Source organism: Ictalurus punctatus, chromosome 17 (genome assembly GCF_001660625.3).
Source record: "Ictalurus punctatus breed USDA103 chromosome 17, Coco_2.0, whole genome shotgun sequence".
Taxonomy (NCBI): domain Eukaryota; kingdom Metazoa; phylum Chordata; class Actinopteri; order Siluriformes; family Ictaluridae; genus Ictalurus; species Ictalurus punctatus.
Window position 1 is genome coordinate 7,762,782 of NC_030432.2, and position 15,708 is coordinate 7,778,489.

Sequence of the window (15,708 nt, forward strand, 5' to 3'; positions counted from 1 at the left end):
TTCGTCTAGCCATCCCAATTTGGCCCTTGTCAGAGTTGCTCAGATCCTTACACATACCCATTTTTCTTATTTCCAGCACATAAACTTCAAGAACTGACTGTTCACATGCTGCCTAATATATCCCACCTCTTGACAGGTGCCAGTGTAACGAGATAATCATTATTCTATATTATTATATATGTTAAATGCTATATTCATGATAAATGTTATTCACTTGTTATGGCTGATCAGTGCATGCCATACTATCACTTACAGTATAATAACACTTTAATAAAGACAATAAGAAATAGGCCTGAGTATCATTTTGGACTATAGGAAAAGGACATGGATTCTTATTTATTATTAAAGAGAAAAAGCCTCAAATTCATTATTGAAGGATGAAATAAGTGGAAATCTATTTAATATTTGTAACATGATTGGAGGCCTGTGACTTCCAGATTGCAAATCTACATTAATTTTTTACTTAGATACAGTGTGGTGGAGATCACAGACCAACATTCTTAAAATTATTGTATTTATTGTTGTGTTTATAGTTAGTCAATATCATTATTAGCCAACCCTTGTCCTAGAGTAGCCCCTGTTCTGTATTAATGCATAGAATAAACTGTTACTTCAATGTAATACACACAGTTGGCTCATATCCAATATGACTGCATGGGGTGATATGCATACAACCTGTATAAAATGCAACAAATCAAGTTGCATTTATTTTTTATAGTTTCATTACTGCCAACTGGACATAATCCAAATAGTCAAATATTAAGCTCATCATTTACATGTGTACAATACAATTTTGGCTATTTATTTAAGCCATGGAACTTTCTATTCATGAAATTTCCAACAGAAAAATCAGTAAAAAATAAAATAAAATAAATAATAAACATAATAAAACGCAGACTAGCTCTTTGAGAATCACTGCTTTATTATATTTGTACCCTGCTAAAAAAAAAATAAAATAATAGAAACCCTCACAGAATTTGTAATGGTTTGTAATGTAATGGTTCTAATGGAAACTGTAACGGTCTTCGTGGGACTCTACTGGTAATTTGTTGCCTTCTATTGGTGGCATGCCATGTCTAGTGAATACCATTAAGGACCGATAATGATAATGCTGATGGTTTGTAATGGTATTTGTTGTGGTTTCTATTCTTTTTTTTCCCCAACAGGGTAGTTAGGCAATCATTTTGTGGACGTTGCAGCTTTAAGAAATTTAATGACACGCCCAGTTCCGGGTTGTTACTGAACCATGCACTCTTTCTGAACATCTTGCGAACTTTCAATAGTAAATAAGACGCTTTAAAATGATTTGCATTTTACTTGTTGCAGGTCATGGTACTGTTTTAGAGACGCAGATTAAGGTACAGAATTACAGTCTTTATCATATCAATGTTCAGCGTTTCGTGGCATGTAAGTTTGAAGTAACAGTTACCTGTTGGAACAGATGACGTGGAAAATCAAACAAAGTCTGATGTAGGTGTAGGGTTGCTTTCCACACACACAGTTACACTTTCTGTCCTGCTTGTATAGGAATATTTGCGTCCGTACAAAAACACTGATTGAGGCAACATCGTATCACTGCGTCCTAATTTACTTTCTTTTATCACTTACTTTACAAGGGAAGGGGGTGGAAGGGGTGGAGATTTCCATACACTTATGGAAATCTCCAAGAAGCCTCACTCTTCTAGAAAAGATAGTTCACTCATTGTTGAAGAATTGGCCATGTTTGCTTTGTTTCACATAACTATGGTATATTCCATGCAGGCTGTGCTCTGTGTCCTCATTAATTCATCTTCAGTAACCGCTTTATCCTGGTCAGGCTTACATTGGATCCAGAGCCTATCCTAGGTACACTGGGTATGAGGTGGGAATACACCAGTCTATTGCAGGGCATGTTTTGTGGACACACGTTCTGTGGAATTTGGATGAAACTAGAGAACCCTGAGGAAACTTGTGTGGTGGCAGTGATACTGTATATCACTCTGCACCAGTGTAGATTGTTTTGTGGCCATGCAACCGGAACTTAGCTTCTTCATTTGAATCATGCAATAGGCACAAATGATGTAATGTGGAACCTGGGAAATAAAGTGGTTCAGGTTCAGAGGTTGCAGTTTATCAACTGCGAAGTCCACAAATCTGCTGCTCTGAGGTATTTGCAGAACATGTGCATGAATACCAGATGTGCTATTACTTAATTTGCCATTGTAATTAGATGTGAATTGGGTGTGATTTATCAGCTGTATCAATGCATTAGACTCCAAATTTACAGAATGTAACAAATGGTTGCTGGTTTAAAAATGAAACCACCTCTGATTACCTTGCGAAAAAGTTCTGCTCCTGAGGTCTACAGTTATGTCTTCCCTTCAAGTGCTCATCTAACAAACTTCACTTGAGCTGATAATGTGTTTGAGTAGGCCCTAATCAAGTGGCAGTTTATGATCCTGTTCACCATTTTCGTTTTTTATGGCAGTATGATGTCACAGGCTTGTACACACATCTAGCTGGGGTGCCAAAAGCATTACTACCTGGTGTTGGGGGGAAGAAAATCCTAGATTTTTGGTGGGAAACAGTCAACACGTAAGTTGCCTTAAATTGAATTGTTATTATTTTGAAAGGATATGTTTCAGGCAGCCTCATTTAATCTATCTCATCCTTTATAGGCGACAACTCTTCAGTGAAGTCTATTTAGTCACAAATGCAGATAAGTGAGTACATTCTTAGATTTTTTTAATCATAGTCCTAGTATTAAATGTTGAAGCCAATTTACATAGTTTAATACTGCCTGTAATACGACCTGTAAAAGGTAGTTTTCACAAAAGACTCATCCCGTCATTGTAGGTACAAACATTATGAGCGGTGGGCAACTGCCAATGACTTTCCAGTGGAGAACGTGGTGAATGATGGTAGCACCACTTTGGAGGATCGGCTTGGGGCCGTCGCTGACTTGGAGTTGGTCATCCGAAGCCGTCACCTTCAAGATGACATCATGGTGGTATGGCATGGACTATATTTAAATTTATAGCATTTAGCATTTCTCCTTATTTTGCTTGACTTGTTGTGCTTTTAATGTGTCTCTGTGTCTCTAGATTGCAGGAGACATGCTTTGTTCTGACCAGAACTTTGACATTGCTCAAGTTATTCGTTTTTTTAGGTCTAAGGTAAGATCAACTGCTTTTTATGCAAATTATGTGCAACAGCAATGTTGTCATGCATGCCAGTTAATATTCACAAAGTTTTTGTATAGGCATGGCAAATGATTATATCCTGACAAATTATTAATATAATATTGTGAGCATTGCAAAGCCAATATTTTAACAAATTAATAATATTAACTCATTGCTTTTTGCTGTAGTTTCACCTGCAATACTTAGCTTTTTAATGTACTAAAACAGCATGTAGAGACTGCTTCACAACTGAATGGCACAGTTAATCACATTTGCATTTCATTCTTCAGTCTGGAGATTTGGCTATATATTATGAGCTAGAAGAAGGGGAGAAATGTTACTCCAGAGGCATTGTAGAAGTATGTCCAGATTCTCATAGGTAAGGGATTGCTCCATAACCATTTACAGACAAAAAAGTAGTATCCATGCAATGTTTCAGAAAACATAGTCTAAAATGTTCATAAATATATATGAAATGTTTCACTAGATATTTTGGTTAACAGCATTCATCAGGTAACTGCCCATGTGTATCCCTGTACATAACTGTATTATGTTGTGAAATATGAAATATAATATTATTACAACTTTATGCAAATTTAGGACTAAAGCTCAGTTTCACATTTTAATCTTTAGTAGTATGTATTAAGTAATTCCATTGTGGGAGATACATTTATTCTGTGTGTGTATGTGCAGGTGGCGTACATTGTAGCTGGATCATATTTATCTTGCTGTCTTTTAGGATCAAGCGTTTCCTTGAGAAGCCACAGGAGGGCGTCACAGCATCTCGTCTGGCCAGTGTGGTCTTCTACTGCCTCCGCAAAGAGACGCTATCTCACATCTCAGACTTCCTGCTCAAGCAGCCGGATGTGGAATACAGGACGTTCGGCATGTTGTGGGTCAGTGCATTCAGTGCTTCAGTTCATTTTTAAGCAAAAAAAATATATAAAATACAACAACAAAAAAAACAGCTACCTCAAAGTGCTTAAAACAAGAGAAACTCACCTTTTCCTAACACTGAAGTACTATTCCAAAATTTAATTTGTGGATTTATTTGCAGCTGACACTGCTTGTTCTGTTAATGTACTGGTTCTTAGGAATGGCTTATAAATGAAAAACAATTGCCTGTGTTTGGAATGAAGCTACCCACAGGGTTCCAGTTAATTGGACAAGTGGTGAGAACCTGAATATATGTGTATATATATGGATGTATAGCCTTGACATCTGTTTAAAAGTTTATTTAGTGCATTTTGCAAAATAGAATGTTTGTATTAGTGCTAATAATTGCTATAGTAATCAGATGAATCCAATTAGGCAAAGTTAACTAGATTTATGTCTTACATTACAGGGTCTGTCTGACTACACAAAATGGCTTGCACACTACTCAACTAAACAGCAAGCGCTTCCAGCCAAACCCATCACATTCCGCTCTTATGCCAGGTTTGTGATAGCATACCCACCAACATCAATACAGTTTAGCTTCAATCTTTTGAGTGTTGCTTTATCACTGTTTGCCCCTCTACAGGGTTGGACTGATGGGAAATCCTTCTGATGGCTTCAATGGCAAAACCATTGCTATGACCATCTCTAATTTCTGGGCTGAAGTGACCCTAATAGAAAGCCAGTCTCTGGTAGATAAAAACAGTAAAGAATATAAATAGTATGTAACAGACTCTGATTTCTTTTAACCACTCTAACGTGTTTGTGATAAGGTCCTCCTTCCTCATCCACTGAATGATCCCACTGAGTTTGGCAGCCTACAGGATCTGTTTCACATCAGCCACAAAGAAGGGTTTGTTCTTTTTTTCACTAATACTTCCTGTCTCTGTTTGCTGTGTGTGCAGACAATATATCCTGTATGAAATGAATATTGACTCATGTTCCCTCTGGCCAGGTATTTGGGAGGGCTGAGACTGTTACAGGCCACCTGTAAGAAGTTTTATCAGTTCTGCTCAAATCAAGGGTAAGACTGTTCATGTCACACATTTCAAAATGTAGTGGGGATATAATAATAATAATAATTTAAAAAATTGGATTACTTTCTGACACCAGAGGTTTAAGTATTTAAGTAGACTTATTCAGACTGTCTGAGGCACATTCGGCCCATAGTTAAAACTGTATTAATAAAACAGTATGTCAAACCATGCATTTAATTTAAACAAATAATATAGTAGCGCAGTAGATTTTTTGGTTGTAAGTTACAAAACAATCATTTGCTTTACAATACTGACATTGACATTGTCTGGGCATGGAATCGAAAGTTTCTGTAACAGTTGTGCAGAAAGTTTCTTCCAAGAGTCAGGCAATCACACTGGAGCATTGATGACCTGTCATTTCCCTCTCCACTGCATTCCCTGGGGGAGTTTATAAGGTTTATGTCTGGGCTCTGAAAAGACCATTCCCAGGCAGTAATTTTCTTTTTGGCTTTTTTAAGTATTCTTTAAAAAGGCAGGTGGTGTGTTTTGGAGTGTTATCTTTCTGAAAGGTCCACTACTATCATTTGAACAATTTGTTTGCAATCTTCTGCGACTCTGTATTCAAAATGCCTTTGTACACTTCTGAGTTCATGATCACATACAGTCAATGAACACAACCTCACTGACACCATTGTACAGTAAGTAAAAGAGCACCAGACCAGGCTTTTTGATCCTGTAGCAAGTCGTCTGTGAAATTAGTTACATCTGGTATTCCTCGTTGGTCCCAGAAGAAATGCTTGCTGCTGTTTCTTGCCTGCTTTTTTCCCCTCTCATTTTAATTATCCTATTGGCCTTTCTGGGTGTGCCTGTACTGAAACAGAAAATGTGAGACCTTGTCACAGAACTTACTTCACTTTCACTCAGCTATTTTCTCAGTCATTTTTAAACTACTTCTATATCCTTGTGCTTGTATTTTGTCACATGGGTGATGAATCTGATCACTATTATGACTGTAACCAGACTATTCACTTCAACTGCATGTTCAGCTCTTCCAGCATTTGTCTGGGACTGTTGCTGAGCTTGGACAGAACAGAGTGTCCACAACACATCCAATTATCTTAGAGCCAAATACCAAATCCAAAACTAAACAGAACCTCATACATCAATGAATGCCCTTTTCCTGATGCCAATGTTTCCACTACTCTAATCAGTCTTTCCTTGTTACAATCAGTCAGCCTATTGAGTTCAGTATTGTACTTTCTACATTCTATTAAAATATGTTCCACAGTTTCCACAGTTGTTTGTATCCCAACCATAACCAAGCCAGCCTTCAGGAGGCACGGTGGCTTAGTGGTTAGAATGTTTTCCTGTGGTTAGCAGTGTTTTGGGTCGACTCTGGTACTCCGGACCTCTGGGTACTCCCCCAGTCCAAAGACATGCATTGTAGGCTGATTGAAATTTCCAGATTTTCCGTAGTGTGTGAATGCGTGTGTGAGAGATTGTGCTCTGTGATGGGTTGGCACCCTGTCCAGGGTGTCCCCTGCCTAGTGCCCTGAGTTCCATTGGATAGGCTCCAGGCTCCCCATAAAGAAGATGGATGGATGGATTTAGCTTCACCCTCCCACTTTGCCCTTTAATGTACACGTTGCTTGTTTTAGCTCCTTCTTTTGAAAGTGTGTATGCTGTTTTATTTCATAAGACCACAACATGTGCGGAAACCCAGCAAAAATGTACTGTTGAAATATATTTCAATTAATCAGTCTTTAAACTTGAAACTACTGGTCCCAAAGCAATTTATGGCAAATATGTGCAGTAAATTAGCCTCAGAGATGCAGATGAGAACATTGTTTATGGACATGTTCCAAAGGGTTGGCTCATGGTTTATATTTAAAAAAAAAAAAAAAAAGACCTTTAAGATCTATAGATAAGACCTCTAAGACCTAAGATCTTTGTAGCAGAATTTCTAGTATATTTCTAGTCATTTTAGTAGAATCTTAAAGAAATTCTTTAAATAGATAAATAAATATATATTTCATATCTTGATTTCCTTATTATCTGGACAGCATTGCTCTTACCAAGCAGAATTTCACTCTAAAGTACGACACCAACATTCCACGCCAAGTGGTGAGTTCAATTAGTCCTACATTGTTCTCTACAGATCTTTTAATGTATTGATTTGTAAGTTGCTTCAAAACTGAAATTCACATGTAATACATGTTTCTGGTCACTTCCAGGGCCTAGCTGGCAGTAGGTAAGTATTGTTCACCAAGGATGTAAAAAGGGTTTGGTTATTTTACTGTACAAGCTATTTGCCATCAGTGTTCTGAAATAATTAATCAAAAATAACCATGTGTGTACACTGCAATGGACATTTGTATTGATGAATAAACCGCAACTATAATATATTCATAATGATTTGTAATAAATCTTGGTGTGTTAATACTTACATTTATGGCCTGTAATTTTACTGACATTCTTACTGATTGTGTTTTATGTGAAGTGCAATTGTATCTGCTACCTTGAAGTGCCTGATGAAATTTTACAACCTCACTGAAGATGTAAGTTTACCTTTTTTTTTCCCCCAACAAATCTTTAACCTTAATTTAATTCAGATGTGACAGGAAAAATAATATTACAGCCTCCCTCTTTAGGATCTTCCTAAACCAATTCGAGCGAACTTTATACTGAATGTGGAGACAGATGAGCTCTTTATCACGGCCGGGTTGCAGGACAGAGTGGTACAGGTTAGTCTTGCATCACTCAGTAAATTTTTTACTGACATACACTTTTCTTACATTATTGTATCATGATGCTCTTGCAGGTGTATGAGGGTTTGGTGTACATGGACTTTAATAAGGAGCTAATGGACAAGCAAGGTTATGGTACTGACTCTGAAATCTTATTTCTTTGTATAGCTTATTACTTTATTTATTCCAATGACCACAGCTTAATTCCATGGAGAGTGTCATGGTTGGCAATATACTACATAGGTAGCAGTGTTCTTCAAAAAATGTAATCCATTACAGATTAGTAATTACTACTTTAAAATTGTAAAACTGTATGTAAAAAGTAATCTGATTACTAATTCGTTTATTTTCACGTTACTTTCAAAACCTATTAAACCTGCGCAAATACACTACAAAGTGAAACTCATAGTTCTTTCAGTAATTTTAGCACGCATCAATATATGACATGATCAGAAAGAGTTGGATTTATCATAAAACTTGCCTTGGGTGTTATCACTCTTTGTAGGACTACCAGACCGATAAAATATTAAACTTTTCTAACTAGTCAAGGGGAGGCACAACTAAGCTATCATTCTATGGGTTTAGCAGCTACAGTGCCATGCAAAATACATTATTTTCCTGATGCTCTGCTCATATCATGTTCATGTAAACTGGAACTCATATAGACATTTACACACCTTGTTTTCCTGCTTAGCATCAGAGGATGTTACTATTTCAGTTTCAACCCCTTTACTGGTTAAAAATTGCTGGATATCCATATTTCCTCACCCTGACTGTGTGAGCTAGCGTTTGGCAGAATTGAGAGCTGTCAGCTGTCAGCCAATAAGACACAAGTATTTCCATGTATTTTTCCTGTAAACCCTGTCTGATTGGTCTCACCTCCATTCCCTGAAGATGTAAAATTACTGACCTTCAGTTACATAGTGACAAACCGCTCCAAGTGGAGAATTATTCAGGGCTGAAGAAAAAAATCTTTGGGGCAAAATGTAAAATTCAAAATTTATTTTTTAAATGAATTTTACTTAATATTGTTTTCTTAACAATAAATTTGCAACGCAAGTAACGCAAATTTATTGACATCAATAACTGTAATCAGATTACATAAATTTAAAATGCATTACATTATTGTGTTATCAGAAAAAGTAATTAGATTACATTTACACCCAACTCTGTTAGGTAGCCACTCAGAAATCCATCCATCCATCCAGTTTCTGTGCCACTTATCTTATACAGGGTCATGGGGAGCCTGGAACCTATTTCAGGGGACTGTGGCACAAGATGGGGACACCCTGGATGGGGGGCCAGCCCATCGCAGGGCACAATCACACACACATTACAAACTACAGAGAATGTGGAAATGTCAGTCAGCCTACAATGCATGTCTTTGGACTGGAGGAGGAAACTGGACTACCTGGAGGAAACCCCCGAAGCACAGGGAGAGCAGGCGAGCTCCGCGCACACAGGGCGGAGGCGGGATTCGATCCCCCAACCCTGTTTCAGAGATTTTCAGCCGGATATAAAACCAAAAAATTTTTATCAAGACTTTGTGACTACCATAATGAATTTCATGAAGTTCATTTTCATTTGACTTGAAAATAATTTTGAACACAATTCATTTATGGTTATCTTTTTACAGTAAATGCATAGAATATAGAATAATGAAATTTCAAGAGATTATAACCAAGTTTAAAGCTTATATAGGTGAGATAAACATGCCTTTGAATATGTGTATTAAATATGTGTCTGACCATTAGTGTGCCCAGATGCTGTCACAGAGAGCGCTCCAGATGCAGTACAAACAATTTGAATTTAGAAAGCTTAGTGTGTTTACTTAATCACATAAAGAGGTGTCTTGGACTCCACACCTCTGGAGCTTGATATGTGTATATTTGTTTAGGGGAGTACATCTCTATGGATATGAGCAGTCTTCCCACGTTTTGGTTAGCTTACTTGGGGGATCCAAGTGACTCTGGCCGCATTCATAGCAATGTGAGAGAGCGCTGGCTGAAGGGTAAGTACACAGAATGAACATGAATTTTAGTGTAGTTTTCCTGCTCATCTCTAATGCCTTGTTGTCTTTGACTAGGTGAACCTGAAGTGGTAGAAGCCATGAAACGCTTTGCTAATCTCACAGACCAGGCCCGGTTTGTCCAAGCACTGCACATTTACGATACATATAGACCATTAGTTAAGATAGTGTTAATCTTTACAATCTTATAGAGTGTTGCTGCGTAACTAACCATGAAAGTGTGGTTTCCTTTGGGTTTTCCTGTTTCCTCCCACGTCATCCCCCCAAAAAAAGTATTAAGCAGATGCATTGATCCGAGGTATAATTGAGTGTGTATGATTCTAGGGCCAGTGTGTATAATTATAGGGCCAACAGTTTGTGTACACTGGACCAAAACACCCATATGCACTTTTTAATATCCCATTCCCCCTTTGGTGTTATAATAATCTTCACTCTTCTGGGAAGGTTTCCAAGTAGATTTTGGGACATGGCTGTGGGGATTTGCCCGTTCAGCCACAAGAGCATTAGTGAGGTCAGGTGATTTTGGGGAAGCAGCTCTGGGGTGAAATCAACATTTCGTTTCCTCCCACAGGTGTTCAGTGGGGTTGAGTTCAGGACTCCATGCAGGCCACTTGAGTTCTTCTATTCCAACCTTCACAAACCATGTCTTAATGGACCTTGTCTGTCCATAGGGGCATTGTCTTGTTGGACCATGTTTGCCTTTTTAGTTCCAGTGAAGGGAAATTGTGATGCTCCAGCATACAAAAATATTCTATGCAATTATGTGCTTAAACTTTGTGGCAACAGTTTGTGGAAGAACCACATATGGGTGTGGTGGTCGGATGTCCACAAACTTTTGGACGTATAGTGTATCTAAAATTGTTGTTTCTTTTTTCATTGTCTATGATCAATAACACAATAAATTCTCCCTCATCCTCATAGCCTCTCCCTAACTGTTGCAAAATGAACACACTTCTCTTTTGTTTTATTTGTCTTCTGGCGAAGTGCACTGTAACATTAGTGCTTGATCGGCATGAGAGAAAATTGCCATTTTCTTCCTGATTACAAAATTTTATCTCAACATCCATTTGACATTCAATCTCAGCTATAATTTTAGCTGATGTATGGTCAACACCTTCCCACGCCATGTTACTCTCTGAGACAGCCCTAAATAATGCGAGGTGATAGACGGGCGTCCCATCCAGGATGTATCGCTGCCTCGCACGTTGTGTTTCTGGGATAGGCCACAGATAAGAATAAGGCAGTTTCTGAAAATGAATGAAGGAATTATTGCTTACTAGTGAGGGAACAAACTGCAGTGTTAGTAGATACTTTCTTTTCCTGTTACAGGGGAGCCTTCGAATCTAAGGACTGGCCCAAATTGTCCCAGCTTATGGATGAAAACTTTGAACTGAGACGGTAAGATCCTTCACACTTCTATATAGCCATTCTTACTCATGATGTAGTGTGATGTCCATCTTGAACTACAAATTAAAACATCCTTTTTTTCCTGCAGGTCTATTTACACTGAATCTTGTTTGGGCACAGGAAATCTCAGTATGGTACAAATGGCGAGACAGGTAAAGCATTGCGAAGATGGAAATTTACATAGATTTAGTGAAGTCTTTAAACCCACTGTCAACATGATTTTTTTTAATGGTTAGTTATAGATTTCAAATATGTGTAATGTGTAATGTCCATTAGGGAAATATTCTGTATATTCTTAACAAGAATTTAATTATAGCTAAATGCCACAAAACTCCAACTCCCTGGTTGGGCGTGTCAGATTACATAATGACCGGCAATGGGCCTCTCCAGCAGAGTAAACAGTAGAACACAAGCTAGAATATGTCTACAGTGGTTTTGTTTTTCTCGAGTCAAAAACATTGAAGGAATGCCGTTTCTTGAACCTTGCGTCAAGCAGGAACAACAGGGTGTGTGTGTCATTCCTGCAGTGGCATTTCCAAATGGTTTAAAAAGCTACACTGATTAGCATAGAAACTGTATGATGCTTTTGGTTTAAAATGAGCCTTTCTGTCCTTTCTTTTAACTGTGTACTAAAACACAGACAGCACCATGACCTGCTTCTTACAATATTAGTCAAGAATGTAAGATGGTGCATATAACTGTTCCAGCTATGTTGGAACCAGGATGTTTGTGGCACTGTGGTTAAGACTTTGGGCTACTGACTGGATGGTTGTAATTTCAAATCCCATAATGCCAACCTGCCACTGTTGAGTCCTTGAGCAAGACCTTTAACCTTTATTTGCTCAGTTGTCCAAAACAGAAAAGAACCCAATACACACACATACACACACACACATACACATACACACAAGAATATATATATTATTAATTTAGGACTGTAGTTTAATTTGGTGCTTTTTGTGAATCCATAAAAAAAAAATAATGCATAAGTACTTATATATAATATAAATATAATCTAAATAAATAAGAAATTTATATATATATAATATCCGTATATATGCATTATGTTTATGGATGCACAAAAAGCACCGAATTAAACTACAGTCCTAAATTAATAATAAAAACTCACTTTCACTGTACCTTATGTTTTCTGTTACTCACTGCCTTTAGACATATTATTTTACTTGTGTTTACTTTTGATCATAGTGTTTAATGAGACATTACAGATCTTACTCACGCTCCCACTCTGTATCACCGCGTCTACACCGCGCGTGATCAGCAACGCGGCCTAGTTACTAACACATCACTTCCGTTATAATAAACAACAGAAGTTGCTCTGCAAGCACACAAATACAACATATAATGACAATAAACTTAAATTAATTTAAACCTTTTAAGCAACTCGCGACCGCCTCACTGTCATGCTTCCGTGCTACACAAACTCCGCTTTATAAAGTTTGATCTTCTCTGCGGCGTTTAATTTAAAATGCACCCCTGCCTTAGACGACTTAGAGGTCGCACACATTCTTCTTTAGTCACGTGACAATTTTGCCTCCGTGTGATGAGGACTGAGGTCATGTTGGGAATAAAATATAACGCTGACAGAAACAGTAAAGTGAAGAAAGTCATTGTTGGTGAGTCTGGGTATTAGGCTAAAGCTAGTGGTGTCGCATTACGTGAGTATGGAAGCAGCTTATACTTCCGGTTAGTAAAAAAATCCACACACTAGACGGTAGTGCAGAGTACATAATGTAAGTGTACAGTACTTCATTTGGGACACAACTTCAGTATTTACTCTCCGAAGCGTGTTTTTGGAACAGTAGTAACGTAATGAGTAAATTTCCTCTGTGCCACGCACAGACCGACTAATCTATAATGAGATTCGTTGGCAACGATTTTCCTAATCGATTATTATCGATTAGTTGTTGCAGCTCTAAAAGCAACCAATCCAACATAACCAATCCAAACATATTGCTAATTTTGATATGCAGATGGAATTACCTGACGTCTGCAACTTTACCTTCAACTGGCCAACAGAAAAAGAAAATAATGCTAATAAGACAGCCATCTTTATTGCAGATGAGAGTATGTTCACAGTAGCTATGGTAAAAGTAACATGTTAATCATGAAAATAAGTCAACAGCTGCCTCGAGAGTTTTCCTGTCTTTTGTATGTGCATACAGCTTGGCTCTGCTGTGAAGTTACCGGGCAGTGGTGGTGCTGTAGTGGGCCTGTGTATGGATCCTGACCGATTGGTAAACTTAATTTTTTTGTATTTCATATTTACTATATATGCATGTATGTTTTTTTTCTTTCAGAAATAAATTATTTCACATAAACGATTACTTTAGTTGTTTAATTATAATAAATATTGATGAAACCTATCATATTCCTTAAAGCAGTTCTAATATATGTGTAGTAAAGATAATAGATACATTCTGAGTGTGTTTGCTTGTTGAACCATTAGGTGGAGATGAAGAGAGCATTCCAGGAGGCTGGCTATGTTTTCTGCCTGGTTGTGCCCCACAGTCCATCTTAATGCGTGGTGTACAAGTAATTTTCCTATGGACAACATACAACGAATTATATTGCACTTCTGTGCCTACACACTCTGCTATCCAGGCTTAAGACATCATAATATACTAGAGGTCATCATTACTGGCTACAGTGTTGACTGGGGCATGTGGACAGTGTAACCCTGGCCACATATAAGAGTCATTGAACTCCTGTTTCTGTGTTTCAGGCAGCACAAACAATTGTCTATTTAAAGTTCTATCAATGCCAGCATTGTACACCCATCCTGTCCCTGTGTCTCTGTACAATAATGGCCACAGACTCATAACCAAAATGTTTGTTGTAAGGAGTGTAATGTATTCTGTATGAAAACAGTCATGTTTTTTTATATATGTATTATAAACCACAGTGTAGTTGCACATATGGTTGGGCACGCTGGCTTTATTTAAACAGCAAGTGAGGCTATGCTCATAATTTGATGGAAATTTTAATTATAGCATGGAATGACTGAGGATATAATAATAATAATAATAATAATAATAATAATAATAATAATAATAATAATAATAATGTGGTGCAGTTCTCACACTTTTACTGAAAAGTGCTTTCAAGACAAAATTGATCAATTCAGTCAAGGCAGTAATTTGCTGTGTATATTTTTGATCATGTGATTATTCTGCTAGTTTAAAGCATTTACTGTACTGTATTTTGACAGATAATAATCAGAAGATATTTTGAAAATATTTAGCAAAAACACAGTGTAGTTAATGGTCTATAATTTTGGTAACAGAGGTGTACAAAGTATTTTACAATGTCACTGACAATAATGAAAAACGGATGAGAGGATTTATTTTTCGTCTTCCTAAGATCTTCAGGAAATTTGGAGGATGGAACTTCCTGTTGAACATGTGACTTGTGGACTATTTCAGATATTTCATAGAGAAGAAATGCATGAATAAAATATGCTAGAAGAATGCTTGCTAAATGCATGGTTACTCATGTGAAAAGAGGTTGAGTGAGCAGGAAAGAAGTCACTTCAATTTCTTTGACTAAAAGGGTAAAGCAGGTAGCCAGAGAAAGCATACTGGTCATTTTGATGTGCATATGGAATGACCTGATCTGGTTTCCTCCCCCAGTCCAAAGACATGCATTGTAGGTTGACTGGCATTTCCAAATTTGTCCATAGTGTGTGTGAGATTATGGCCTGCGCTGGGTTGGCACCCAATCCAGGGCGTCCCCTGCCTAGTGCCCTGAGTTCCTTTGGATAGGCTCCAGGCTCCCCCAGCGACCCTGTGTAGCATAAGCAGTATGGAACATGGATGGATGGAGTTAAAGTGGACTGGGACAGTGTTATAGATGCATTGATATTTGTAAATTTACTATCAGCGGCACACAAATGGCACCCCAATTGTGGAATCGTCCATATAATCACATATAACTGTTCTGTGGCCTCTTTTTTTTTGTTTTTTTTTTTTTTTTTTTTTTTAGGAATATAGCATACACTACCTTGTTTTTATGGTGTTTTTAGGATATATCATGTGATACAAATAGTCCAGGGTTTTGAATCCTGTACATAGATATTCATTAGTTACTTTCAATATTAATTATCTCTCACCTCAAAATTGTCCAAAAAACTTTTCAAAAATGCAAAAATTAGACTTTTATTCTTAGAAGTATTTCAATAATTATATCTTAGTATGAGTTATAGTGATCTGGGATGGGTAAAAATGCTGCTTTCTAAGTGTTGTAGACACAAATTGACTCACCATGTAAACTGAGTGTTACTGTCTTGTGATACAAATAGTCTAGCGTTTTGAATCTTGTAAATTGAAATAAAACCTTTAAAACAACTGATGATAACTTTTCAATCTCTTTTTTTTTCTACTGTTGATCACGCAAAGGTGAATTTACAGTTGATAAAATGCCCAGGCTACCTC

At 37.4% G+C, this 15,708-nt stretch overlaps 1 protein-coding gene and 1 long non-coding RNA gene across 3 annotated transcripts in view; one reads left to right on the top strand and one right to left on the bottom strand.

Annotated features, from left to right (window-relative positions):
* Window positions 1–15,708, bottom strand: part of LOC128635257 (uncharacterized) — a 38,614-nt gene that overhangs the window by 2,976 nt on the left and 19,930 nt on the right. The window lies entirely within an intron of this gene.
* On the top strand, window positions 1,206–15,625 carry gkup (glucuronokinase with putative uridyl pyrophosphorylase). 2 transcript variants are annotated; one of them, XM_017491486.3, is made up of 23 exons: window positions 1,206–1,358; window positions 2,468–2,574; window positions 2,658–2,702; window positions 2,836–2,989; window positions 3,084–3,155; window positions 3,452–3,540; window positions 3,901–4,057; window positions 4,256–4,333; window positions 4,507–4,598; window positions 4,684–4,789; window positions 4,871–4,950; window positions 5,053–5,121; window positions 7,138–7,198; window positions 7,309–7,325; window positions 7,575–7,632; window positions 7,726–7,818; window positions 7,896–7,956; window positions 9,719–9,832; window positions 9,908–9,965; window positions 11,180–11,248; window positions 11,346–11,409; window positions 13,441–13,512; window positions 13,725–15,625. In XM_017491486.3, exons 1-23 carry the CDS (start codon window positions 1,302–1,304, stop codon window positions 13,794–13,796), a joined length of 1,845 nt encoding a protein of 614 aa, XP_017346975.1. In that variant the 5' UTR covers window positions 1,206–1,301; the 3' UTR covers window positions 13,797–15,625. The 2 variants fall into 2 exon arrangements, 1 of the variants encoding a protein (XP_017346975.1); XR_006983932.2 differs by lacking the exons at window positions 11,180–11,248; window positions 11,346–11,409; window positions 13,441–13,512; window positions 13,725–15,625 and having other exon boundaries at window positions 9,055–9,832; window positions 9,908–9,942.